The sequence below is a fragment of the Salmo salar genome, chromosome 29 (genome assembly GCF_965601325.2).
Source record: "Salmo salar chromosome 29, fSalSal1, whole genome shotgun sequence".
In the NCBI taxonomy this organism is placed as follows: Eukaryota; Metazoa; Chordata; class Actinopteri; order Salmoniformes; family Salmonidae; genus Salmo; species Salmo salar.
Genome location: NC_138319.1, coordinates 13,093,271 through 13,119,278, shown reverse-complemented (window position 1 = coordinate 13,119,278; position 26,008 = coordinate 13,093,271). Strand labels below are relative to the sequence as shown.

At 43.1% G+C, this 26,008-nt stretch overlaps 2 protein-coding genes across 4 annotated transcripts in view; one reads left to right on the top strand and one right to left on the bottom strand.

The window, feature by feature from the left end:
* Nucleotides 1–253: 253 nt before the first annotated feature.
* clul1 (clusterin-like 1 (retinal)) lies at nucleotides 254–11,468 on the bottom strand. Of its 2 annotated transcripts, none has more exons than XM_082970665.1 (9): nucleotides 11,390–11,468; nucleotides 10,297–10,429; nucleotides 8,389–8,537; nucleotides 5,280–5,450; nucleotides 4,692–5,148; nucleotides 4,031–4,165; nucleotides 963–1,177; nucleotides 657–827; nucleotides 254–492 (listed from the first exon to the last, which is right to left on the bottom strand). In XM_082970665.1, exons 2-9 carry the CDS (start codon nucleotides 10,397–10,399, stop codon nucleotides 487–489), a joined length of 1,407 nt encoding a protein of 468 aa, XP_082826791.1. In that variant the 5' UTR covers nucleotides 10,400–10,429; nucleotides 11,390–11,468; the 3' UTR covers nucleotides 254–486. The 2 variants fall into 2 exon arrangements, with proteins under 2 accessions (XP_082826791.1, XP_014036233.1); XM_014180758.3 differs by having other exon boundaries at nucleotides 11,396–11,468.
* Nucleotides 11,469–16,524: 5,056 nt separating this feature from the next.
* Nucleotides 16,525–26,008, top strand: part of LOC106590136 (collectin-12) — a 64,807-nt gene continuing 55,323 nt past the window's right edge. The window contains exons 1-2 of one of the 2 annotated variants that reach the window (XM_014180756.3): nucleotides 16,525–17,072; nucleotides 20,950–21,000. In XM_014180756.3, coding sequence (XP_014036231.1) covers nucleotides 17,066–17,072; nucleotides 20,950–21,000 — 58 coding nt within the window. In that variant the 5' untranslated portion in view covers nucleotides 16,525–17,065. Of the gene's footprint in view, nucleotides 17,073–20,939; nucleotides 21,001–26,008 lie in introns of those variants that run through there. The other variant, XM_045710792.2, reaches the window with a different exon arrangement.

Sequence of the window (26,008 nt, the reverse complement as noted above, 5' to 3'; positions counted from 1 at the left end):
AATTTGCCGGTTTATTTTGGTTTTCCTCTCAAAGACACGCCTACATAGAAGATATAACTCCAATCAAGTAAGAGACGAGGGCAAGCGAGCGTCTTGGTTTTACAACTGGACCAATGGGAGATTGGAAAAAAACGCGCAAAATGTAATCCCCGCCTCTCTATATGCCGCGAAATTCATACTTTACACCTTGTTTGGGGGGGGTATTTATCCGAAGCGAGTGATGTATGAACATAAATAAAAAATGAACCATGGAAATGTTCACAGTCACAGTTTAATCATCAGTTAAATGTAAAAGTTCATCAAACACGTAAGCATGTTTGCTTACATTTTTTTTATTCCATCACTTAGTGTGTAGAGTATAGCTCATAGCTCGACCTAATGTTGCATACAACCTTAAACATAATGCTCCATTCCAAGGAACTGGTAGACACACAATGGCAAATTGAGTCTTATAAATAGCACAGCTTGCAAAGTCCTCGGATTACTTCATATCTGTGAAAGGATCAGAAACAATGCAGGATACAACCCATTACTTTGGCATTTATAACTAGCTTGGGCCTATAACATACTGTATGAGACATGTAAATTATAAGGAATTGTCTGGGTACTGTAATCATGGCATGTATGTTTTGCCCAGCTGCAGACTTTATACTTACCTTTGACTGTTTGTAGTGGGCCAGGGCCTCTTGGACCACATACTGAATGAAGGCAGAGTCCTGCACCTCTAGCTCTGCTGGGACGGAGAGGGTTAATGAAGGAGAGTTCAGGATGTTCAACACCACTCTGGTGTCACCTTTAAACCCGTTATCCCTCAACTGTAGAACCACCTGAAAACATATAACAACACGGTAATCATAAGAATAATATTTGTTTTTTTCTAAAGGGCTGAAATCATCATCAACAGCATCATCATCATCGGAGGTACATAAGGACAACCATTTACGTGTGTACTGTGAACTTACCGCGCTCACACCAAAGATGTGCTGAGGACCCAGGGTGCCATTGGTGAGCTGCGTCACCCAGCCATATTTGGCCTCCATGGTGTTGAGCCAGGTGTGTGTATCATCCGTGTGTTTCTGGACCACCTGCAGCATCTCCTCATACTGCAGACGAGACGTGTTGAGCAGCAGGTAGGTCTCCTCCAGCGCAGAGTGGAGTTCCCTAACACTGGGACACTCTGGGGGAACATGATACAGATAGGGGGGAGTGGGGAAAATGTTGACATTTCTTACATTCAGCATCACTCTGTCAAGGGAAATATAGTATTCTTTCTAACAAAGATGTCTACATATACTGTATGTCAGGATGTTGTGTATCCCTGGAAATAATCAGAATTTATGTAAACATTACCGCTGGACAGGGTATGTTAAGCCGCCTACTTTCTGTACTAAATGTAATATTATCACTACCTTTTAAAACCATGTCTATCTTTCTTTCCCAAACACAATTCAACACAATCACATTTTTGTCTTTTAATAATTTTAAGCAGCTATTAACACAGGTTTAACTTTTTTTAAACACTTTTTAAAACACTTTTAACATAGGCCAGGCCCTGTTGTTACCTCATATCCCAGCGATAATGCCTTGCCTGGGACAAAAACACTTCAATTTCAACTTGCCATTGGCTCAATTTACCCCAAGGCAAACATTTTGACTATATTAGCCCACTGTCACGTCCTGACCAGTATAGAGGATATTTGGTTATTGTAGTTTGGTCAGGACGTGGCAGAGGGGAGTTGATGTATGTGTATGGGGTTTGTCACTGGTCTATGTCTGTGGTTCTATGTATAGTTAATTCGGGTTGGACTCCCAATTGAAGGCAGGTGTGTTGAGTTGCCCTTGATTGAGAGTCCTATATAGGAGGGTGTGTTTGTCTTTGTGTTTTGTGGGTAGTTGTTTTTGCACTGCGTTTTGTATAGCCTGCAAGACTGTTGTACTGTCGTGTTTCTTGTTTTTGTATAGTGTTCACATTCTTGATTAATTAAATTCAAAGATGAACACGAACTCCGCTGCGTATTGGTCTACTTTCTCAAACAAGGACTTCTCTGTTTCGTCTGAGGACGAAGACAGTTGTGACAGAACTACCCACCATACCAGGACCAAGCAGCGGAGGAATTCTGGCGAGGACTGGGGAACACGGCGGGTAAGGGAGCCCGAGAGGCAGCCCCAATAATTTTTTTGGGGGGGGCACAACGGCTGTTTGGCGGGCGAGAATGGAGCCCCAGGCCAGCTCCCCGTACCCTTGTGGGGCAGAGACAGACTGGACAGGTCCCGTGCTTTGGGGTAGGGGCTGTGTGAGGCCTGGTATTTTCAGGCCGGTACGCACAGTACCAGCGCCCCGCATGTGCCAAGGAAGAGTGAGCATCGAGCCTGAAGGGGTGATGCCAACCCTGCGCTCGAGACCGCCAGTGCGCCTCTACGGTCCAGTGTTCCCCGCTACACGCACTAGCCTTGAGGTTCGTGTCTCCAGGCTGGCACGTCCATTACCAGCCCCACACATCAGGCATCTAGTGCGTCAGCCCAGCCTCGCCAGTCAGGAGTCGCCAGAGCTGCCCGCCTGCCCGGATCAGCCAGAGCTGCCCGCCTGCCCGGATCAGCCAGAGCTGCCCGCCTGCCCGGATCAGCCAGAGCGGCCCGCCTGCCCGGATCAGCCAGAGCGGCCCGCCTGCCCAGAGCGGCCCGCCTGTCCTCCGGCCCAGCCCGAGCGGCCCGCCTGTCCTCCGGCCCAGCCCGAGCGGCCCGCCTGTCCTCCGGCCCAGCCCGAGCGGTCCGTCTGCCCGGCGCAGCCATCGACGCCACCTAAGTGGGCGACGCCGAAAGTGGAGCGAGGTCTACGTCCCGCACCTGAGCCGCCTTCTATATAGGTGGGTTGGGGAGGGGGGGGTGTAGCACAGTGGCGTCGTTGACGGCATCCTCCCTTCCCTCCCTTGTTGTTTAGGGGATTTTTTAGTTGTTGTTTTGGGTTTTATTTCTGTGTTTTGTGTAGGTGCATTCCGGAGCTGCTCCTTTGAGGGGGGGTACTGTCATGTCCTGACCAGTATAGAGGATATTTGGTTATTGTAGTTTGGTCAGGACGTGGCAGAGGGGAGTTGATGTATGGGGTTTGTCACTGGTCTATGTCTGTGGTTCTATGTATAGTTAATTGGGGTTGGACTCCCAATTGAAGGCAGGTGTGTTGAGTTGCCTTTGATTGCGAGTCCTATATAGGAGGGTGTGTTTGTCTTTGTGTTTTGTAGGTAGTTGTTTTTGCACTGCGTTTAGTATAGCCTACAAGACTGTACTGTCGTGTTTCTTGTTTTTGTATAGTGTTCACATTCTTGTTGAATTAAATTCAAAGATGAACACGAACTCCGCTGCGTATTGGTCTACTTTCTCAGACGAGGACTTCTCTGTTTCGTCTGAGGACGAAGACAGTTGTGACACCCACACAGTTACAAGGAAGCAATTTCATGCTAGGTTTAGGACCTCATATTTAAGTTTCTAGAGACCACAACTGATCTATAGAACAATCTTTAAATGATCTACTTTGGTTTAGATACAAGCATCATGAAACCTCTAACACAATAAATTAATTAGACTTGGTGAAAATCAGTTTTTGGACCTAACTTGCTACCACTTTTTCCATGTGGTTTCTTCCTTCACAAACTCCATGAATTGACAACCTCTTCCTATTTGGTGAAATTAGACATTTTGTGTATGGTTTCCTAGAAACAAGGGTAGTTCAACTTACCCATTTTGCTCAACTTACCCCATTCTCCCCTATAACACTGTGCTTGCTTAACAGTATAGCTTCCTTACCTGTCCCTGTCTTAGCTAATTACACTAGAAAAGCTAGTGATTTGCAAATTGAGACCAACTCTGTTACAGGCATGGTTCAAACACTTAAGTTAACAGTCTAGAATCTAGACTGTAGAACACCATTTCATGGGAATCCCCAAGGGGGCGCAATGTGTAATTTGAACCATGTGTTCCAATAGGACAGGAAACCTTTTAATTAAATGAGAGTTCAATAATGAGCGTCAATATTTACCTTTCACCAAAGTGTCCTGACAGGACTCGCACAGTCTCTGCAGCTGCCAGCACTCTGCTGCCTGCCTGCGGAGCTGTCTGCAGAGATACATGTCTGGGAAAGGAACTGGGACCCAGCTCCAGCTAGGGAATGACTCTGTGTTTTTGGAAAGGGGCACAGCACACAGGAAAACATAATCAGAGCTGTATCATATTAGAGAGACAACAACAATGGTTTGGGAAGTCAATGGGAGAAATGATAAATTCTTCCTTCGTTGTTATTTTGTCTCTAAATCTAAAGGCACAAACTAGATTCGAGTCAATGTCTTACGTAGCTGAACATGTTATTACTCCAACCTCATGAAAGTGATGAAGGAGTGCCCCTGATTTGACGGCCTGCACATGAGCACGATGATACAGTGTTATGCGCATGAGCTTAGCTAGCCAACATTGCCATGACATCGCCTACAAGCGCAATCTGGGATTTATATTGGAGGAGCAGTTTCTAGGCATCTTCATACTATACAATCTTTGACTATAGTACTTAGATCTTTAAATCTCAACATTATATAATGGTATATGAATGGTATATGAAATAGATACTGTATTTCCTGACAAATCTGATAACGATCAAATTTACCAGTAGTCTGAATGTGTATCGAATGGCTATTATCATTGGATACCTCTCTGCTGCCAAGACTCCTCATCTACAGCCTCCTGCATCTCGTCCAGGACATCTGTCATTGCATCGCTGAAGTCTTCCACTACCGCTCGGCCAAAGTCATATACTTCCTCCAGCACATCATCTAGGCCCATGCTGCCAAGGCGGCCCATGCCCATGAAGAAGCCCCCACTAGGGGACTCCTGTGTCGGGGAGAGGGGCTTGGGTTTCAGCTTAGTGGTGAAGGCCACCCAGAAGCCATGGCCAAACTCTTGGTGCATCTTGTTGACCAGCTCTGTGCTCCGGTTGTGCAGGGAGCTCATTTTCCCTTGCATCTGACTGAAGGAGGCATTCAGCCGCACCAGCTCAAGATCTGGATCGTCTGAGTTCTGGGTCTGGTTCAGGTTATCTTGGTTCTGATTGACAACCTGGTCTGGAGTTTCCAGTTGGGAGGATAACTTCCTGAAGAACTCGTCAACCTGTGAGCAGAAGAGAACCAAATACCTAAATGGAGCTGAATTTGTACCAATCTTGGGCCTACTTGATAAGACATGGGTCGATGCAGCCGTGGATGTGTAAGGGGCCTTGAAGGCAGAGATAAAGGCCTTACTTTGAAAGAGAAGGAGGAGAAGCCTCTTCGGCAGGTGGAGGTGTAAAATGTCTTACACGTGTCTTCCAGGCAGGGTCGACACTCCATAAATGATGTCCTTAGCGTATCATGGCACTGCTCCTCCGCCTTCTGAAGCTTTAGCTCCGCCTCTGTGGCCAGTTGCACTGCCCCCTTCAGTAAAATAAAGAGTAAGGTGTAGTTGCCCTTAGATGCAGATCTTGGGTCCGTTTTGCATTTCCCCCCCACTAATGGTTATGGTTAGGCTTGGGAGAGGAGAAGCTGATCCTAGATCTGTACCTAGAGGAAACTTCACTCTGGAATAGACCATATTGGGAACTAAAACGCAGCCAAAATTGTAAATTCAATAGCAAACTGGGGTGTTCTTTATAGGTATTAACAGGCAAGATCAACTGGACAGACTTAATGGAACCACATTTCAATGATCATAACTATGAAAAAGTATTGTGCTGCATTTTAATATAACCATGCCTAATGGTCCTTGTACCCTCTCCATTTCTTCCTGGTTACCTCTGTACTAATCTCTGTCAGTGTGTAGGGTGAATGTGTGGTCAATGAGGAGAGAAAGAGGAGGATGTGGTTCTGAGGCCCCTTCAGCTCAGCGGTCCTCCTAGGCCCTGGCTCACAGTACCCTCCCTTCTGAACGAATGCAGAACACAGAGATAAATCTACAGTCAGCCTATTAATCCTGACTGGGCTGTACTCTACGCCCTCCTTAGGTCCACATCCACAACTCACTATCTGCTTTGTATGAGCTTTTTTTTATGAGGCAGAAAATATGTGATGGGTGTCTGTGTATGGGGAAGTCAGATCGTTGGTGTCAGTGTATGTAGAAGAGCCTGTTTGCATCCCAAATGGTACCCTAAACCCTATGCAATATATAGGGAATAGGGTGCCATTTGGGACAGAGGCCGTTAGATTCAGGGTGACTAATGCTGTTTGGACTCCAATCTTTCACTGTGGATTCATTTCTTACAGTGGGGTTTATTTTATTGATGATATAATCAGATATGACGTTATTTATTCATTTGGAGGACATTCTCATCCCCGGGGAAGAGCATAACTTACATATTTGTACATGTGCTTAATAGAGTTACATTAACACAAATCGGCTCGTGCCTTAAATGATGTGGTGTGTTCAACCAAGTGCTATCTTTCACTGCCTAAATCATATGCAGATAATAATCTGTGATTTGTTATTATCGTGGTACCTTATACAGTGCCTTCGGAAAGTATTCAGACCCCTTGACTTTTTCCACATTTTGTTACGTTACAGCCTTATTCTAAAAGTGATTAAAACATTTTTTCCCCCTCATCAATCTACACACAATACCCCATAATGACAATGCAAAAACAGTTTTTTTTCAATTGTACATCTACGCCCTCCTTAAGTCCACATCCACAACTCAGTGACTGCTTTGTGGTCTCTGTATGAGACTTTTTTTATGAGGCAGAAAATATGTGATGGGTTTCTGTGTATGGGGAAGTCAGATCTGCAGCATTTTGGTCCCCAAGAACACAGTGGCCTCCATCATTCTTAAATGGAAGAAGTTTGGAACTTGATTGGAGTCCACCTGTGGAAAATTCAATTGATTGGACATGAATTGGAAAGGCACACACCTGTCTATATAAGGTCCCACAGTTGACAGTGCATGTCAGAGCAAAAAACAAGCCATGAGGTAGAAGAAATTGTCGTAGAACTCCGAGACAAGATTGTGTCGAGGCACAGATCTGGGGAAGGGTACCAAAACATTTCTGCAGCATTGAAGTTCCCCAGAACACAGTGGCCTTACATCATTCTGGAATAAGTTTGGACTCACCAAAACTCTTCCTAGAGCTGGCAGCCCAGCCAAACTGAGCAATTGGGGGAAAGGGTCTTGGTCAGGGAGGTGACCAAGAACTTGATGGTCACTCTGACAGAGCTCCAGAGTTCCTCTGTGGAGATGGGAGAACCTTCCAGAAGACAACCATCTCTGCAGCACTCCACCAATCAGGCCTTTATGGTGGTGTGGCCAGACAGAAGCCACTCCTCAGTAAAAGGCACATGAAAGCCCGCTTGGAGTTTGTCAAAAGGCACCTAAAGACTCTCAGACCATGAGAAACAACATTCTCTAGTCTGATGAAACCAAGATTGAACTCTTTGGCCTGAATGCCAAGCATCACGCCTGGAGGAAACCTGGCACCGTCCCTACAGTGAAGCATGGTGGTGGCAGCATCATGCTGTTGGGATGTTTTTCAGCGGCAGGGACTGGGAGACTAGTCAGGATCGAAGGAAAGATGAATGGAGCAAAATACAGAGAGATTCTTGATGAAAACCTGCTCCAGAGTGCTTAGGACCTCAGACTGGGATGAAGGTTCACCTTCCAACAGGACAATGACCCGAAGCACACAGCCAAGACAATGCAGGAGTGGCTTTGGGACAAGTCTCTGAATGTCCTTGAGTGTCCCATTTAGAGCCTGGACTTAAACCCGATCAAACATCTCTAGAGAGATCTGAAAATAGCTGTGCAGCGACGCTTCCCATACAACCTGACAGAGCTTGAGAGGATCTGCAGAGAGGAATGGGAGAAACTCTCCAAATATCACATTTACATAAGTATTCAGACCCTTTACTCAGTACTTTGTTGAAGAACCTTTGGCAGCGATAACAGCCTCAAGTCTTCTTGGGTATAACGATACAAGCTTGGCACACCTGTATTTGGGGAGTTTCACCCATTCTCTCTGTACTTTGCTCCATTCATCTTTGTTTCCTCTGACCCATTGGTTCGGCTGGCTTCCGGGTTAAGCGTGCATGGTGCCAAGAAGCATTGAGGCTTGGCGGGGTTGTGTTTCGAGGGACGCACGGCTCTCGACCTTCGCCTCTCCCGAGTCCGTACAGGAGTTGCAGCGATGGGATAAGACTGTAACTACCAACTGGATATGACAAAAGTTCTACAAACCTGTTTTTGCTTTGTCATTTTGGGGTATTGTGTGTGGATTGATGAAGGGGAAGAAACAAATTAATCCAGGGCTATGAATACTTTCTGAATGCACTGTATATGTTACTGTATGATGATTTTATGTGCACTGCTTTGTCTGTGAAATAGCTTACCTTCCTCTTGTCGCTACTTTCTTTGAGGGTCTTCATGAGGTGTTCATGCTTCTCTTGGTTCTTCTCCATCACCTCCTTCATCCGCTTCACCCCAAACAAGGCTCTCTTCATCTCCTCATCAACATAATGCTCACCATCCCTCGACAGCCCTGGACCCAGAACCAACAGAGAAAACATCTGGATATAGGCCAGACGGATTACCAGGACATGTACTCAGAGCATGCACGGACCAACTGGCAAGTGCATTCACTGACATTTTCAACCTCTCCCTGACCGAGTCTCTAATACCTACATGTTTCAAGCAGACCACCATAATCCCTGTGCCCAAGAAAGCGAAGGTAACCTGCCTAAATGACTACAGCCCCGTAGCACTCACGTAGGTAGCCATGAAGTGCTTTGAAAGGCTGGTCATGGCTCACATCAACACCATCATCCCAGAAACCCTAGACCCACTCCAATTTGCATACCACCCCAACAGGTCCACAGGTCCACAGACGATGCAATCTCAATCACACTCCACACTGCCTCTTTCCCACCTGGACAAAAACTTTCTGACGGGCCGCCCCCAGGTGGTAAGGGTAGACCACAACACATCTGCCACGCTGATCCTCAACACGGAGGCCCCTCAGGGGTGGCTGCTCAGTCCCCTCCTGTACTCCCTGTTCACCCACGACTGCGTGGCCAAGCACGACTCCAACACCATCATTAAGTTTGCTGACGACACAATGGTGGTAGGCCTGATCACCGACAACAATGAGACAGCCTATAGGGAGGAGGTCAGAGACCTGGCAGTGTGGTGCCAGGACAACAACCTCTCCCTCAACGTGAGCAACACAAAGGAGATATGATCGTGGACTACAGGAAAAGGAGGGCCGAACACACCCCCATTCACATCGACAGGGCTGTAGTGGAACGGGTCGAGAGATTCAAGTTCCTTGGTATCCACATCACCAACAAACTATCATGGTCCAAACACACCAAGAAAGTTGTGAAGAGGGCACAACAATGCCTATTCCCCCTTAGCAGACTGAAAAGATTTGGCATGGGTCCCCAGATCCTTTAAAAGTTCTACAGCTGCACCATCGAGAGCATCCTGACCGGTTGCATCACCGCTTGGTATAGCAACTGCTCGGCATCCGACCGCAAGGCACTTCAGAGGGTAGTGCGTACAGCCCAGTACATCACTGGGGCCAAGATACCTAACATCCAGGACCTATGTACTAGGCGGTGTCAGAGGAAGGCCTAAACTCCAGTCACCCAAGTCATAGACTATTCTCTCTGCTACTGCATGGCAAGCAGTACCAGAGCACCAAGTCTAGGTCCAAAAGGCTCCTTAACAGCTTCTACCCCCAAGCCATAAGACTGCTGAGCAATTAATGAAATGGCTACCCAGACTATTTACATTGACACCCCCTTTGTTTTTACACTGCTGCTACTCGCTGTTTATTATCTATGCATAGTCACTTTACCCCTACCTACATGTACAAATTACCTCGACTAACCTGTACCCCCACACATTGACTCGGTACCGGTACCCCCTGTATATAGCCTCGTTATTGTTATTTTATTGTGTTAATACTTACTTTTGTTTGTTTTATTAAATACTCTGTTTTTTTAACTGCATTGTTGGTTAAGTGCTTGAAAGTAAGCATTTCAAGGTCTACACCTGTTGTATTCGGCGTATGTGACAAATAATATTTTATTTTATTTCATTTGATTGCCATTATGTGACATCGACCTGGTAAAGTATGGTCCTTGCAATGCCAGGTTTGTGGGTTCAAGGAATATGAATATGCTTGCATGCACTACTGTAAGTCACTTTGGATAAAAGGGTTTGCTAAACGTCATATGTTGGATAAAGGTGATGAAAGTTGCATGTGGTATAGTACATTTCAAAAGAGGTCTCACCCTGGAGAACATCCTCACTCACTTCTGGGGGAGAGGGGTCGGGGCCACAATGCAGGACCCCAAGAGATGAAATGTAGAGGGTGAGAATCAGCAGTGCTCTCATCTTCACTGGCTTACTCTCACAGGTGCAGCTCTGAAACACAACCAATTGGTTAAATATTATTACTTGAAGTAAGATCAATACAGAAAAACGTGCTCTCTTGACTGGCCCGTAGGCATGTCACAATGGGCCGCCGGATTACCGTGGCTCTGCGGCTGTGGACTTTGAATTGGGCTTTAGAGTGATGACTTCTTCTTATGTAACCTTCCCGGAAGTCATTGCTTCATCTACAATTCTTGATCTTGTCTGATCTTCACAGATAAGAGGATTTGAATAGACACCTGACGTGACGAAGGGATTCCGTTGTCTGCCACAAGGGGGTGCAAATATCTTAAGCATTCAAAGGAGTCATGAAAATAGGCCAATGATTTCGAAGTCATAAAGGGCAACGGATGGGTACAATCAATAGCTAGATAGACTATTTATGCTTATTGTTCAAATGTTAGGGATGGGTTATACCTAAAATAATCTGTCTCTCTCCACTAAAATGCAAATTAGTTAACTGAATAGTGGCTGGTAAACTACATGGTAAACTGAATAGCAACCAGGGTTGGGGTCAATTCTGTTTCCATTCCAATCAATTCAGGAAGTACACTGAAATTCCAATTCTCTTCTATGCTTTTCAATAAGGAACATTTGGTTTACTTTCTGAATTGACTGGAATTAAAATTGAATTGACTCCAACCCTGATAGCAACTCAATGCTACATAAAAGATTTTTCGTCCTACTGACAATAATCTCCATTTCAGTATGAGCAAAATATCATCCATAGGAAAGAAGACTGCAAAAGCAAAACACATTACAAAACACACCATACCTTTCTCATACCACAATATCAGTCATTGGTTATTGCCAATACAAACAGATATCCTACATACCAGCATTCATAGTAGCCTACATACATGCCTAATTACTTACTTAATACATACCAGAAACCAATCAGAAAGCAAAGCTACAACACGTCATGCTATAGGATGAATGGCACAAACTTACGTTTACCTTGAGAGATGAGAGAAAACAGAAGCAGCAGACTTGGTAGCGCCGTGCGTTCGAGAGTGATGTGTTCGCATTACCCAAGGATTGTTCTATTTATATGACTGTAGACAGCAGTTATCTTAGATCCAATTAGCCTATTTGCAATATCGACCATTAAGCCTGCCGTCATCCGCACCTCACCTGCACAGCTGACTAGGGATTACAGTTTCAGTGCATACATAACAAAAAAACAACAACAATCTGCTTATCTTTTCCATACGACTTCAGAGCCTTTTCTCCACAGGCTACATGTCTCAGTGAAACTATCTCCATGAATCCCCCATATTCACACTTCAGAGAGAGAGACCGACCCATGGCAGACATTGGCACTGAAGTTTGAATGTTGGCTCTACTCTTAATCTAATCTGTTTGCCATGGCCAACACACATACATATCCCAGGGCCTCACGGTGGCTCCACGGCAGAAAGACCCAAACTCCAAACCGAACCCCATGGCACGAAGACCTCCTTTCCCTCTGGCCCCATAATATCCACCATGCATGCAACGCCGCTTTTGCTTTTGCATGATTGAAAAATGACTGTGCTCTGTGTGTGTGTGTGTTTCTGTGTGAATTGGTCTGTGTGAATGTTGTTTCCTTTTCACTTTCTGACCATTTTTATATCATCCTGATCATATTAATATCTAGCTCTGGTCCAGGGCCTTAGTGCACGTTCCTTGACTGACTTAAATGTAGAAATGTGACTAACGCCCTGGACCAGAACTAGTTAATATCTAAACTGTATGGTAGCAGGTTGGTAAATGTGGAGCACATTTGTATTGACATATTCCACATTTTGTTGTGTTACAGAGTTTAAAATGAATTAAATTCACCCATCTACACATAAAACCCCATAATGACAAAGTGAAAACATGTTTTAGTAATTTTTGGAAAATGTATTGTAAATGAAATACAGAAGTATCTCATTTACATAAGTATTCCGCCCCTGAGTCAATACATGTTAGAATCACCTTTGGCAGCAATCACAGCTGTGAGTCTTTCTGGGTAAGTATCTAAGAACTTTGCATACCTGGATTGTACAATATTTGCACAAAATTCTTCAAGCTGTGTCAAGTTGGTTGTTGATCATTCCTAGACAGCCATTTCAAATACAATAAAACAAAATAGTATTTGTCACGTGCCCAATACAACAATAGACCTTACAGTGAAATGCTTACTTACAAGCCCTTAACCAAGAATGCAGTTTAAGAAACATAATTGTTAAGAAAGTATTTACTAAAATAAACTGAAATAAAAAATAATTAAGGCGCAACAATAAAATAACAGTAGCGGGGCTATATACAGGGGGTACCGGTACAGAGTCAATGTGCGGGGGCACAGGTTAGTCGAGGTAATTGATGTAATATGTACATGTAGGTAGAGTTAAAGTGATCATGCATAGATAATAAACATAAATTAGCAGCAGCGCAAAAATGGGGAGGGGGGACAATGTAAATAGTCCGAGTAGCCATTTGATTAGCAGTTCAGGAGTCTTATGGCTTGGGGGTAGAAGCTGTTAAGAAGCCTATTGGACCTAGACTTGGCGGTCCGGTACCTCTTGCCGTGCGATAGCAGAGAGAACAGTCTATGACTAGGGTGGCTGGAGCCTTTGGCAATTACATTTTTTTTTCTCTGACACCGCCTGGTATAGAGGTCCTGGATGGCAGGAAGCTTGGCCACAGTGATGTACTGGGCCAAGCTTATCCTAAAAAAACGCGCTACCCTATGTAGTGCCTTGCGGTCGGAGGCTGAGCAGTTGCCATACCAGGCGGTGATACAACCAGTTAGGATGTGAACAGGTGAACAGGGAGTACAGGAGGGGACTGAGCACGCACCCCTGAGAGTCCCCTGTGTTAAGGATCAGCGTGGCAGATGTGTTGTTACCTACCCTTACCACCTGGGGGATGGCCCGTCAGGAAGTCCAGGATCCAGTTGCAGAGGGAAGTGTTTAGTCCCAGGGTCCTTAGCTTAGTGATGGGCTTTGAGGCCACTATGGTGTTGAACACTACGTTGTAGTCAATGAAAAGCATTCTGAAGTAGGTGTTCCTTTTGTCCAGGTGGGAAAGGGCAGTGTGGAGTGCAATAGAGATTGCGTCATCTGTGGCTACAGATGTGAGTGCTACGGGTCGGTAGTCATTTAGGCAGGTTACCTTGGTGTTCTTGGGCACAGGGACTATGGTGGTCTGCTTGAAACATGTTGGTATTACAGACTCAGTCAGGGACAGTTTGAAAATGCCAGTGAAGACATTTGCCAGTTGGTCAGCGCATGCTCTGAGTTCACGTCCTGGTAATCCATCTGGCCCTGCAGCCTTGTGAATGTTGACCTGTTTAAAGGTCTTACTCACATTGGCTATGGAGAGTGTGATCACACAGCTGTCCGGAACAGCTGATACTCTCATGCATGCATCAGTGTTGCTTGCCTCGAAGCGAGCATAGAAGTTCTTTAGCTCGTCTGGTAGGCTCGTGTCACTGGGCAGCACACGGCTGTGCTTCCCTTTGTAGTCCGTAATAGTTTGTAAGCCCTGCCACATCCGACAAGCATCGGAGCCGGTGTAGTAAGATTCAATCTTAGTCCTGTAATGACATTTTGCCTGCTTGATGGTTCGTCGGAGGGCATAGCGGGATTTCTTATAAGCGTCCGGGTTAAAGTCCCACTCCGGCAGCTCTACCCTTTAGCTCAGTGCGGATGTTGCCTGTAATCCATGGCTTCTGGTTGGGGTTTGTACGTTTTCAAGTCTTGTCATAGATTTTCAAGACGATTTAAGTCAGAACTGTAACTAGGCTACTCAGGAACATTCAATGTCATATTGGTAAGCAATTCCAGTGTATATTTGGCCTTCTGTTTTAGGTTATTGTCTTGCTGAAAGGTGAATTTGTCTCACAGTGTCTGTTGGAAAGCAGACTGAACCAGGTTTTCCTCAAGGATTTTGCCTGTGCTTAGCTCTATTGCGTTCCTTTTTATCCTAAAAAAACCCTAGACCTTGCTGATGACAAGCATACCCATAACATGATGCAGCCACCAGCATGCTTGAAAGTATGAAGAGTGGCAATCAGTGATGTGTTGTGTTGGATTTGCCCCAAATATCATGCTTTGTATTCAGGACATAATATTTTACTTTAGTGCCAAATAGCAAACAGGATGCATATTTTGGAATATTATTATTGTATCTTTGTAGTGACTGGGTGTATTGATACACCATCCAACGTGTAATTAATAACTTCACCATGCTCAAAGGGATATTCAATGTCTGCTTTTGTTTTTAACCAATCTACCAATAGGTACCCTTCTGCGAGGGATTTGAAAACCTCCCTGGTCTTTGTGGTTGAATCTGTTTTTTAAATTCACTGCTCAACTGAGGGACCTTACAGATAATTGTATGTGTGGGGTACATAGATGAGGTAGTCATTCAAAATCATGTAAACATCATTGTAGACAGAGTCCATGCAACTTTTTATGTGACTTCTTAAGCACATGTTTACTCCTGAACTTATTAGGGCTTGCCATAACAAAGGGGTTGAATACTTATTGACTCAAGACATTTAAGTTTTTCAATTTAAATTAATTTCTGAAACATTTCGAAAAATATAATTCCACTTTGACATTATGGGATATTGTGTGTAGGCCAGTGACACAAAATCACATCTGAATACATTTTAAATTCAGGCTGTAAGACAACAAAATGTGGAAAAAGTCAAGGGGTGTGAATACTTTCTGAAGGCACTGTATTTCTAGTCTGGTTAATATGAACCCTCTGTACTGCAAAGAGCCCTGACACAGCAAATGAGGTCCCAACCTCTAAATGAGGCCCAGCAGGAGTCTGGTATATAGACTACCTGCCACTCAACTGCTTTCTATCAGCAAGCCCTGATCTCTACCTGGGCCCTAATACCAACCTGCTGCTCCAATTATAGCCAACAGTAAAAAAATTAAATAAAACAAAACTACAAAAAACAGTTTTGCAGCCCTATGGAAAACACTGGATGACCCCTCAAATTATTTCAGACTGGTCTGGAAACCGATACCCTCCGGACTGTGTCATAACCCAAGCCCTTAACACTGAGCCTGGGTTAGTCTTGGTTATGGGCTCTTATCCACAAATAAGAAGAGTGAGTCCCAAATGGCAACATATTCCCTATATAATGCGCTATGGGCCCTTGTCAAACAGGATATGGTGCCATTTGGAATGCACCGGAAGCTTTACGAAATGATCTGTTGGCTGCTCTTTAAAGCTTGGGGGATTTTATGTTTTTCCCTGAAATCGATCTGTTTGTAGAATCAGATTGTGACTGAACGCGTGCCAGAGGATCAGCTTGAGTGCGAACACCAAGGGAGTGTGCTGCAAAACACATGCATGCATGCACCCGCACACAAACACCCACACACACACACACACACACACACACACATAAGCACACGCACTCGCACTCGACACAATTAATGCTTTGTTCAATGTGGATTTAAGCGCCAAACGTAGGTGACTCTATATTACTTTGGGGCCGTTTTAGACTAAGCAGAAACGCTGTGTGTACTAGTATCCCATTGACACTCAGTAAAACATGTGGCTTTAAGATAAGATAAAAGATACTAATTGCCTTGATGTCCTAATTAGCCTGAGAAGACCCTGTGTATTTGATCAGTGAACTGCATCTGCAGGGCATTGACATTTCAGGGGCCACAAACCAAAGAGGGTAAGGTCTGTGTTTGGGTTCCCATTAGGCTGAATAAAATGGTCTGGCATTCCTAGCAACATTCCCAGCTGTGATAGTAGTAACTTCTCTCAAGGGTGATAATAGTTATTGGAGGTAGTGGAAACTTTATAAAAGAGTGGATGGATGGATATTAAACATTCCAACTGTTTTGTCTAATATCCTATAAATACTACTTGAAGTGAGGAAGAATGCACAAAAAAATTGCAGTGCACTGTCTAATGTCCCAGGCTGGCCCAGTGATGTTGGTTGAGCCCCCTCCGCAACCCCTTTGAAATGGTCTTTAATGAGTACCACATTTTTCACCCAGAGGACGCGATCGCCATCAAGCCAGTAATCTAATCTCATCTCCTGCTAGCAGCTCCACAAGGGTCCCAGAGTTCGCGCTGAAAGGCATCCTCACCTTTTCCCCTTTAAGGAGTGCGAGGAGTGGGGGGGGAATCGGACAGATGTAGAACACACGTGGTTTGCTGCTAGAACGGGGCTCCAGACGCGGGACTTCCTTTGGCTTTGACATTTTTGTGGGTTTGGGATTGTGGCAGGCGCAGCGTACTGGAAAGAAGACATCAACAACCTAACACTATAGCCACGGGTGCATTTTACAGAGCTACACAAAATATTACGAATACGTGAACTTTTAACTTTCTCTCCCACGCACGCTACACATTTTATTCAACTATGTATGCAAATAACGGAACAATGACATTCTAACGGGATGTTCGGGATGAACAAATAGCCTAACGGAGCGGTTCGTGCGCAATCATTACATTTTGCAGTTGGGGGAGCTGAACTTTTTGTGTACACGTTTCGTTTTCTGTTCTCCAAGCAACTGATTCAAATCTGCCCGGTTGGACGGAACTTTGAGATGCGCTAAAAGTGACATAGAGACTCTCATCTCTTCTACACTCCTAACAGATTTATATAACGCCATGAAAGGTACAGTATGTGTTATGCACAGTTATGCTCATCTTAAAATAGAGTTTTGAGAAGTTTGAAGTCGTAGCTAAACTATGATTTTGATGAATTCACGGTTTTCTGTATATGTGTGCGTGCGTGCTTATTTGTGCGTTGGGCTGTGTGTTGCACATCTGGATGAGATTAAGTGCCTGTGGTGTGGAGTTCAGCTGCGTTGTGAAATGACTTGGCCTTTCTCCGCCAGTCGCATCATTCTCTATAGTTGGACAATGAGAGAGTGGCTGTCTTTGTTTAATAATTTGGTCCTTGGTGATATGCCCTACATGTATGATAGCAGTGATATTTCTGGTCTAGGCTGCAGTAATATTACTAAAGTGAAATTTTAACCATATTTTATGCATGGAAGTGTATTGCGTATTAGATATTTTTGGGTGTTTTACATGGATCTGTCATGTTCTCCTTATAAATCGATGTATTCCATTATATAGTTATGTTATAGTTATGTTAACTCCCCTGCGAAACACCGTTTGTTATCTTACCTGTGCGAAATAAAATTTAACACCATAGATGGTAGTACTCAGATAGATGTGTCTCTCAAATTCAAAAGTGATCAGGGAACAATATCACTGTAACAATTGCTTAAGTTTCCAGCAAAATATGTACATAGACCTACTGTAATTCTATATTACAGTACAGTACTGTAAAGAGCAATGCATTATGGGGGCTCAATTTGTGCAATATGCAAAAATTGCTCCGCCATTTCCTGGTTGCTAAAATTTGACTAGTTTGGTTAATTTCAATTTATGTGACAAAACAAGTATAGTGTGGAGAATCATTGTACCATCTAAACCGCTGTGGAATATATTTTCAATAACCAAAAATATTGTATTTTCAGCTGTTTGAAGCTGGGGTACTAAACCAAAAGTAACTTAAGAACGGGAAGCAAAGAAATAGTGCACATAGAACAGATCTACCGCTTCTTAGACTTGCTTTTAATACAAATTACATATTTATAACTCACATTTTTATTTGAATTTGGTTAGGTCACCCAAAAAGTTACATATTGCAGCTTTAACCATAAAGTACTGTATTGCTATGTTGTTGTATATTTATTGCAGCATTCTTTAAATTATGGTGAATTTAAAAAAAAATGTTGTGGGAGGGGAAAGAATCGCTAGCTCAACATATTTAGAGGCGTGACTTGTAAGTGGGTATACTGTATTTGGTGCATCCGTTAGTGAGAATGCTGTAGCAATAGAACTGATATGTGTTCGAAGTTCCCTAATCATTTCATGTGTAAAGGGGACAGATCAGAGTGGCAGCAAGTCTTAAACCTTTACTGGTTGAGTTTTTTGCCAAGTCCTTTTGGTCTGCTTGGCGCTGTAATCACAGCCAGGTTGGAAGTCTTTGCAAGCAATATAAAACAACACATTTTCATAAATATTCTGTACTGTACAAATGCCTAGCAGCCAACCTGTTTGCTCCAGTCCCATGTAATTACAGTAAAATACCAATATTACGATTACAGTAGCATTTACTTTCTTACAGTATAGTAGGCAAATTTTAAAGTATTGTACTGTATCGTTGCTCGGATATTACAGTAACTTACAGGACACTGGTGGCAAGTCACTGTGAATATTACAGTAACGTACTTTGCACTAGCCAGAGATGGGCAAAGATACATCAAAATGTACCTTGTTACAAATACAAAATACCTTGAAGACCAATGTATCCTTAACTACAACAACATTCTCAGTAACTTTTTACTTGCTATTACTGTGATATGTTTTTTATTTCATCAACGTCATTTAGCAGACACTCTTATCCAGAGTGACTTACAGTCAGTGCATTGAACTAAGGAAGATCAACAAGAACATATCACAATCAAGGCAAGTAAAAAGATGATGTTACCATTACCGAAAATGTTGTTGTAGTTAAGCGAGCACCTTGCAGGTTTATTTTTGTATTAGAAAATACAAAATACATGTATTCTTGTTAAATTGTTACAAAATACATACATTGTAGATCAGGCCAGTGAAATACAAATGACAAAATAGGTATTGAAAATCTGGAAATACCTATATCAAATACATGTAACAGAAATACTGCCTATCGTTGGCAGTAGCTGCCTGGGCTGTAAATCTGCAACAGTTTACTAACCAATGTGCTTCCAGTAAAGCATTGTAAATTTGAGAAATACACCATGTTGCTGTAGTCAGGTGGTCCAGTAATATGCTGTAAATTTGTGTTTCAGTAAAGGTCATGTAAATCCACAGTAATTTACTGGCTTCTGTGCTGCCAGTAATTTACTATACATTTACAGTAACCTACTAGCTACTGTGTTACCTGTAATTTATTGTAAAAAAATTACAGGAAATGTCTTACAGTGTAGAACATCTCATATGTCCATTTTGGACCACTCTGTCACACAGGTTGCATCCCAAATGGTGCCCTATTCTCTATGTAGTGTACTGCCGCCCTCCTCAACCTCCTTCTCCCCTCCCCCTCACACTGCCCCCAGTCAAAACTGCATCTCTCCCTCTCCTACATCTGCTAGCCATTATCAGTGATGTTCTTATCTTTCTGCAGCCTCCCTGCGCTGGCTTCTAGTGTAGTGTAGTGGAGTGCAGTGTAGTGTGGCAAAGTGTAATTAGGGTTTAAAGTCAACAACCCAGAGAAACCGCAGCTTGTGGCTTTTACAGGCCTGAGTCCTCCTGTCTCCTTTCCACATAGAAAGAGGCACTTGATGGGGAGTTATAGCCTTTATAACATACCATGATGATAAAGCTATATGCTGAGTAAGGCCTATATATCCGCCCCAGAGAGAAAGACATTTGTGTAGTATCCTGGGCTGTAGCAAATGCCTGTTGGTGTCCTGCATCCATTTGGTTACCTGGGTTACGTCTCAAATGACACCCTTTATAGTGCACTACATTTGACTAGAGCCATGTAAAGCCCTGGTTAAAAGTAGTGCACGACAGGGAAAAGGGTGCCATTGTGGACACACCCCTGGTGCTGCATAATTCTTCAGACGTGCCGGAAGTATCATATTATAAATAATCTGTGTCAGTTGTACTTTTATCACATACACTGGATTCACTGTGAAACATGGAGTGCTAAAGTGTGTACATATAACAGTCCCTCCAGGATCTTGCCATTTTTGTTGTGATAGTTGAGGCTGAAAATGCTTGATTATATTACAAGGTCTCTCAACCAGAGAGAACCATGGTAACAGAACAGTTATGGGGAGAACATTCTGTCCTGACCTTTGCTGAGGTGGGGTACTCATTCCTCTGGGGAGTTGATATATTCAGAGTGTCAAATGTCCCCATTTAGTGCACTACTTTTGAACAGGGCCCATATACTATACATTTACATTTTAGTCATTTAGCAGACACTTTTATCCAGAGCGACTTACAGTAGTGAATGCATACATTTCATTTCATACATTTTTCTTTCTCCTGTGCTGTGGGAATCGAACCCACAAACCTGGCGTTGCAAACACCATGCTCTACCAACTGAGCTACAGGGAAGGCTATATAGTAAGTAGGGTGCCATTTGGGATGCAGTAATGCAGTGTATATGAAGGTTTATAGAGAGATATATTTAGTTGATCATTTAAAACACAATACAACCACATCATAATGCATTTCAAATCATTGAGGATGACACAAAAAAGTAAAAACAACGTATTTCCATTGTGGTAAATGTAGTAACACTGTTATCACCCCACGCAGTTGATTTCAGTGTGTGATGTGACTGTACCATATTTTTGATCTATATGGAGTTTTTGTTCTGGAACCAATGGAGTATAGGCTACATGGTTAATTTGTTGCCATGTGTGATTTTTCTCCCAGACCTCATGGTAACACATATGTTTCTGTTGTCATGCCCACAGACGATTTTGCAGACGAGGAGGAAGTACAGTCTTTTGGATACAAGAGGTTCGGTGAGTAGAGCACAACTCTCCTTACTGTCTTTACTCCCATTCCCTACTGAGAGAAATATCAATCTCCCTTATCACCATCGAGTGATACTTTGCATGCGTCTCACATGGCAACTTATTCCCTATGAAGTGCACTAACCATAGGGCTATGGTGAAAAGTAATGCATCATATAGGGAATAGGGACAGACACAAGGCAGTCTGTCTCCCCACTGCCTTTGGGTCAGGGGGTCAGTGATGCGTTCCTGTCTGGACCGCGCAGGGTTAAACACAACAGCTCATTCTGGCTGACAGCGTGTGCGATCCAACCCCGCCACTGGTCCAAAAGCAGCAATCACAGCTTGCTTGGGTCAGGATGTCACAACTTCATAAACACACATACACTCAGTCACTGATAGATAGACATACACACACACACACACACACACACACACACACACACACACACACACACACTAGCGGTTCTGGGGGGGAGGGGGGGCAGGGGGGGGGGCAGTGCCCCTGTGACAACAATTTTGGACCCCCTTGTGGCCCCCCTAAATGTGGAGTATGAAATAATTTTTACATAACAAATTTTTTCTATCGTTCTTTTTTTACATCCGTTATTAGAAAGTGGCAATGCGGAACACTAATTTAACCCACACATTTTCTAGAGGGACGGCTTTAGGCGGAACACAATAGTATCGTACCACATGCAAAACGATATGACAACAATAACGTCTAATGTATCTGACCCCTCTAACAGTACAACTGGCCCCAGCTTGGCCCCCCAGTTGAAATGGTCTAGAACCGCCACTGCACACACCGTGCACACTCACACTCTCAAACTCACACATACATACATACAGAGTAAAAGAGAGAAGAGGGAGACAGACAGACAGACAGACAGACAGACAGACAGACAGACAGACAGACAGACAGACAGACAGACAGACAGACAGACAGACAGACAGACAGACAGACAGACAGACAGACAGACAGATCACAGCAAAATCACAGTAACTGAACAGAACAATCCTCAATCATGAGGCATCGAGGCCGAAGGAACTGCACAATATTAAGAAATGCTATAGATGGAAGGAATGTAGGGTAGAAATCTACCAAAAACAAATTCAATCCCTTTTAGATGACTTCCTGGACAAAACATTTCACTCTAATAGTGAAGATGTAAACTTGGCGTTATAAAGTGTAAACAGTATATTTGACCTTTCAGCTTCCCTATCAAATACATTTTTTTTCAAGTAGACAACCTAAGAAAATGAAAAACAATGACAAATGGTTTGATGAAGAATTAAAAATCTAAGAAAGAAATTGAGAAACCATTCTAACCAAAAACATAGATACCTAGAAAACCTGAGTCTACACCTTCACTATGGTGTATCACTAAAACAATACAGAAATACAGCACGTCAGAAATCAGCTCAATGTAATTGAAGTCCATAGAATCTAACCACTTCTGGGAAAATTGGAACACACTAAACAAACAGCAACATGAAGAGTTATCTATCCAAAACGAAGATGTGTGGATAAACCACTTCTCCAATCTTTTTGGCTCTATAATAAAGAACAAAAAACAAAAACATACATAATACATTATCAATTGCAAATCTTAGAATCAGCTTTTAAAGACTACTAGAACCCACTGTATTCTCCAATTACATTGAATGAACTACAGGACAAAATACAAACCCTCCAACCCCAAAAGGCCTGTGTTATCCTACATGAAATGATAAAATATACAGACCACAAATTCCAATTGGCTGTACTTAAGCTCTTTAACATCATCCTCAGCTCTGGCATTATCCCCAATATTCAGAACCAAAGACTGATAACCCCAATGCACAAAAGTGCAGACACATTTGACTCCTGTAACTACCGTTTGATATGCTTCAACAGCAACCTTGGGAAAATCCTCTGCATTATTATTAACAGCAGACTTGTACATTTCCTCAGTGAAAACAATGTACTGAGCAAATGTCAAATTGTCTTTTTACCAAATTACCATATTCACCCTGCACACCCTAACTGACAAACAAACAAACCAAAACAAAGGCAAAGTCTTCTCATGCTTTGTTGATATCAGAAATTAAATTTGGCATGAGAGTCTGCTATACAAATTGATGGAAAGTGGTGTTGGGGGAAAAACATACGACATTATAAAATCCATGTACAGAAACAACAAGTGTGCGGTTAAAATTGGCAAAAAACACACATTTATTTCCACAGGACCATGGTGTGAGACAGGGTTGCAGCTTAAGCCCCACATTCTTCAAAATATACAGTTGAAGTTGGAGGTTTACATACGCCTTAGCCAAATACATTTAAACTCAGTTTTTCACAATTCCTGACATTTAATCCAAGTAAAAATTCCCTGTTTTAGGTCAGTTAGGATCACCACGTTATTTTAGGAATGTGAAATGTCAGAATAATAGTAGAGAATGATTTATTTCAGCTTTAATTTCTTTCATCACATTCCCAGTGGGTCAGAAGTTTACATACACTCAATTAGTATTTGGTAGCATTGCTATTAAATTGTTTAACTTGGGTCAAACGTTTCGGGTAGCCTTCCACAAGCTTCCCACAATAAATTGGGTGAATTTTGGCCCATTCCTCCTGACAGAGCTGGTGTAACTGTCACGTTCGTCATAATAATGATGGTCGGACCAAGGCGCAGCGTGAGTAGCTTTCCACATAATTTATTAGAAAGTGAAACTTTAGAAAAATACTAAACAAATAAATAAGAAACGAACCGTGACTACAATGAAACTACACATAAACAATATCCCATAACCCACAAGTGAAAAACAAGCTACTTAATTAAGTATCCCCAATTAGAGACAATGATGACCAGCTGCCTCTAATTGGGAATCATACAAATCACCCAAACATAGAAAAACTAAACTAGAACCCCACATAGAAAAGAATAACTAGAAACCCCCCCAGTCACGCCCTGACCTACTCTATCATAGAAAATAAGAGCTTTCTATGGTCATGATGTGACAGTAACTGAGTCAGGTTTGTAGGCCTCCTTGCTCGCACACGCTTTTTCAGCTCTGCCCACAAATTTTCGATGGGATTGAGGTCAGGGCTTTGTGATGACCACTCCAATACCTTGACTTTGTTGTCCTTAAGCCATTTTTCCACAACTTTGGAAGCATGCTTGGGGTCATTGTCCATTTGGAAGACCCACATGCAACCAAGCTTTAACTTCCTGACTGATGTCTTGAGATGTTGCTTCAATATATCCACATATTTTTCCTGCCTCATGATGCCATCTATTTTGTAAAGTGCACCAGTCCCTCCTGCAGCAAAGCACCCCCACAACATGATGCTGCCACCCCCGTGCTTCACGGTTGAGATGGTGTTCTTCGGCTTGCAAGCTCCCCCTTTTTTCTCCAAACATAACGATGGTCATTATGGCCAAACAGTTCTATTTTTGTTTCATCAGACCAGAGGACATTTCTCCAAAAAGTACAATCTATGTCCCCATCTGCAGCTGCAAATCGTAGTCTGGCTTTTTTATGGAGGTTATGGAGCAGTGGCTTCTTCCTTGCTGAGCGGCCTTTCAGGTTATGTCGATATATGGCTCATTTTACTGTGGATATAGATACTTTTGTACTTGTTTCCTCCAGCATCATCACAAGTTCCTTTGCTGTTGTTCTGGGATTGATTTGCACTTTTCGCACCAAAGTACGTTAATCTCTAGGAGACAGAACGCGTCTCCTTCCTGAGCGGTATGACGGCTGCGTGGTCCCATGGTGTTTATACTTACGTACTATTGTTTGTACAGATGAACGTGGTATTTTCAGGCATTTGGAAATTGCTCCCAAGGATGAACCAGACTTGTGGAGGTCTACAATTTTTTTTCTGAGGTCTTGGCTGATTTTCCCATGATGTCAAGCAAAGAGGCACTGAGTTTGAAGGTAGGCCTTGAAATACATCCACAGGTACACCTCCAATTGACTCAAAGTATGTCAATTAGCCTATCAGAAGCCTCTAAAGCCATGACATCATTTTCTGGAATTTTCCAAGCTGTGTAAAGGCACAGTCAATTTCGTGTATGTAAACTTCTGACCCACTGGAATTGTGATAGTGAATTATAAGTGAAATAATCTGTCTGTAAACAATTGTTGGAAAAATTACTTGTGTCATGCACAAAGTAGATGTCCTAACCGACTTGCCAAAACTATAGTTTGTTAACAAGAAATTTGCGGAGTGGTTGAAAAACAAGTTTTAATGACTCCAACCTAAGTGTATGTAAACCTCCGACTTCGACTGTATATCAACGCATTGGCGAGGGCACTAGAAAAGTCTGCAGCACCCAGCCTCACCCTACTAGAATCTGAAGTCAAATGTTTGCTGATGATTTGGTGCTTCTGTCCCCAACCAAGGAGGGCCTACAGCAGCACCTAGATCTTCTGCTCAGATTCCGTCAGACCTGGGCCCTGACATTAAATCTCAGTAAGACAAAAATAATGGTGTTCCAAAAAAGGTCCAGTTGTCAGGACCACAAATACAAATTCCATCTAGACACTGTTGCCCTAGAGCACACAAAAAACAATACATACCTCGGCGTAAATATCAGCGCCACAGGTAACTTCCACAAAGCTCTGAACGATCTGAGAGACAAGGCAAGAAGGGCCTTCTTTGCCATAAAAAGGAACATAAAATTCAACATACCAATTAGGATCTGGCTAAAAATACTTGAATCAATTATTGAACCCATTACCCTTTATGGTTGTGAGGTCTGGGGTACGCTCACCAACCAAGAATTCACAAAATGGGACAAACACAAAATTGAGATTGCATGCAGAATTCTGCAAAAATATCCTCAGTGTGCATCGTAAAACGCCAAATAATGATTGCAGCAGAATTAGGCCGATACCCACTAATGATCAAAATATAGAAAAGAGCCGTTCAATTCTACAACCACTTAAAAGGAAGCGATTCCCAAACCTTCCATAACAAAGCCATCACCTACAGAGAGATGAACCTGGAGAAGAGTCCCCTATG

What these genes read in the sequence shown, in the direction of transcription:
- clul1 (XM_082970665.1), bottom strand. Translation starts at nt 10,399, where the DNA reads ATGAGAGCACTGCTGATTCTCACCCTCTACATTTCATCTCTTGGGGTC. An exon ending in GAGTGAGGATGTTCTCCAGG is followed by an intron (nt 8,538 to 10,296) that starts GTGAGACCTCTT and finishes TTCTGGGTCCAG; the next exon opens with GGCTGTCGAGGGATGGTGAG. An exon ending in TCAGGACACTTTGGTGAAAG is followed by an intron (nt 1,178 to 4,030) that starts GTAAATATTGAC and finishes ATGTTCCCCCAG; the next exon opens with AGTGTCCCAGTGTTAGGGAA.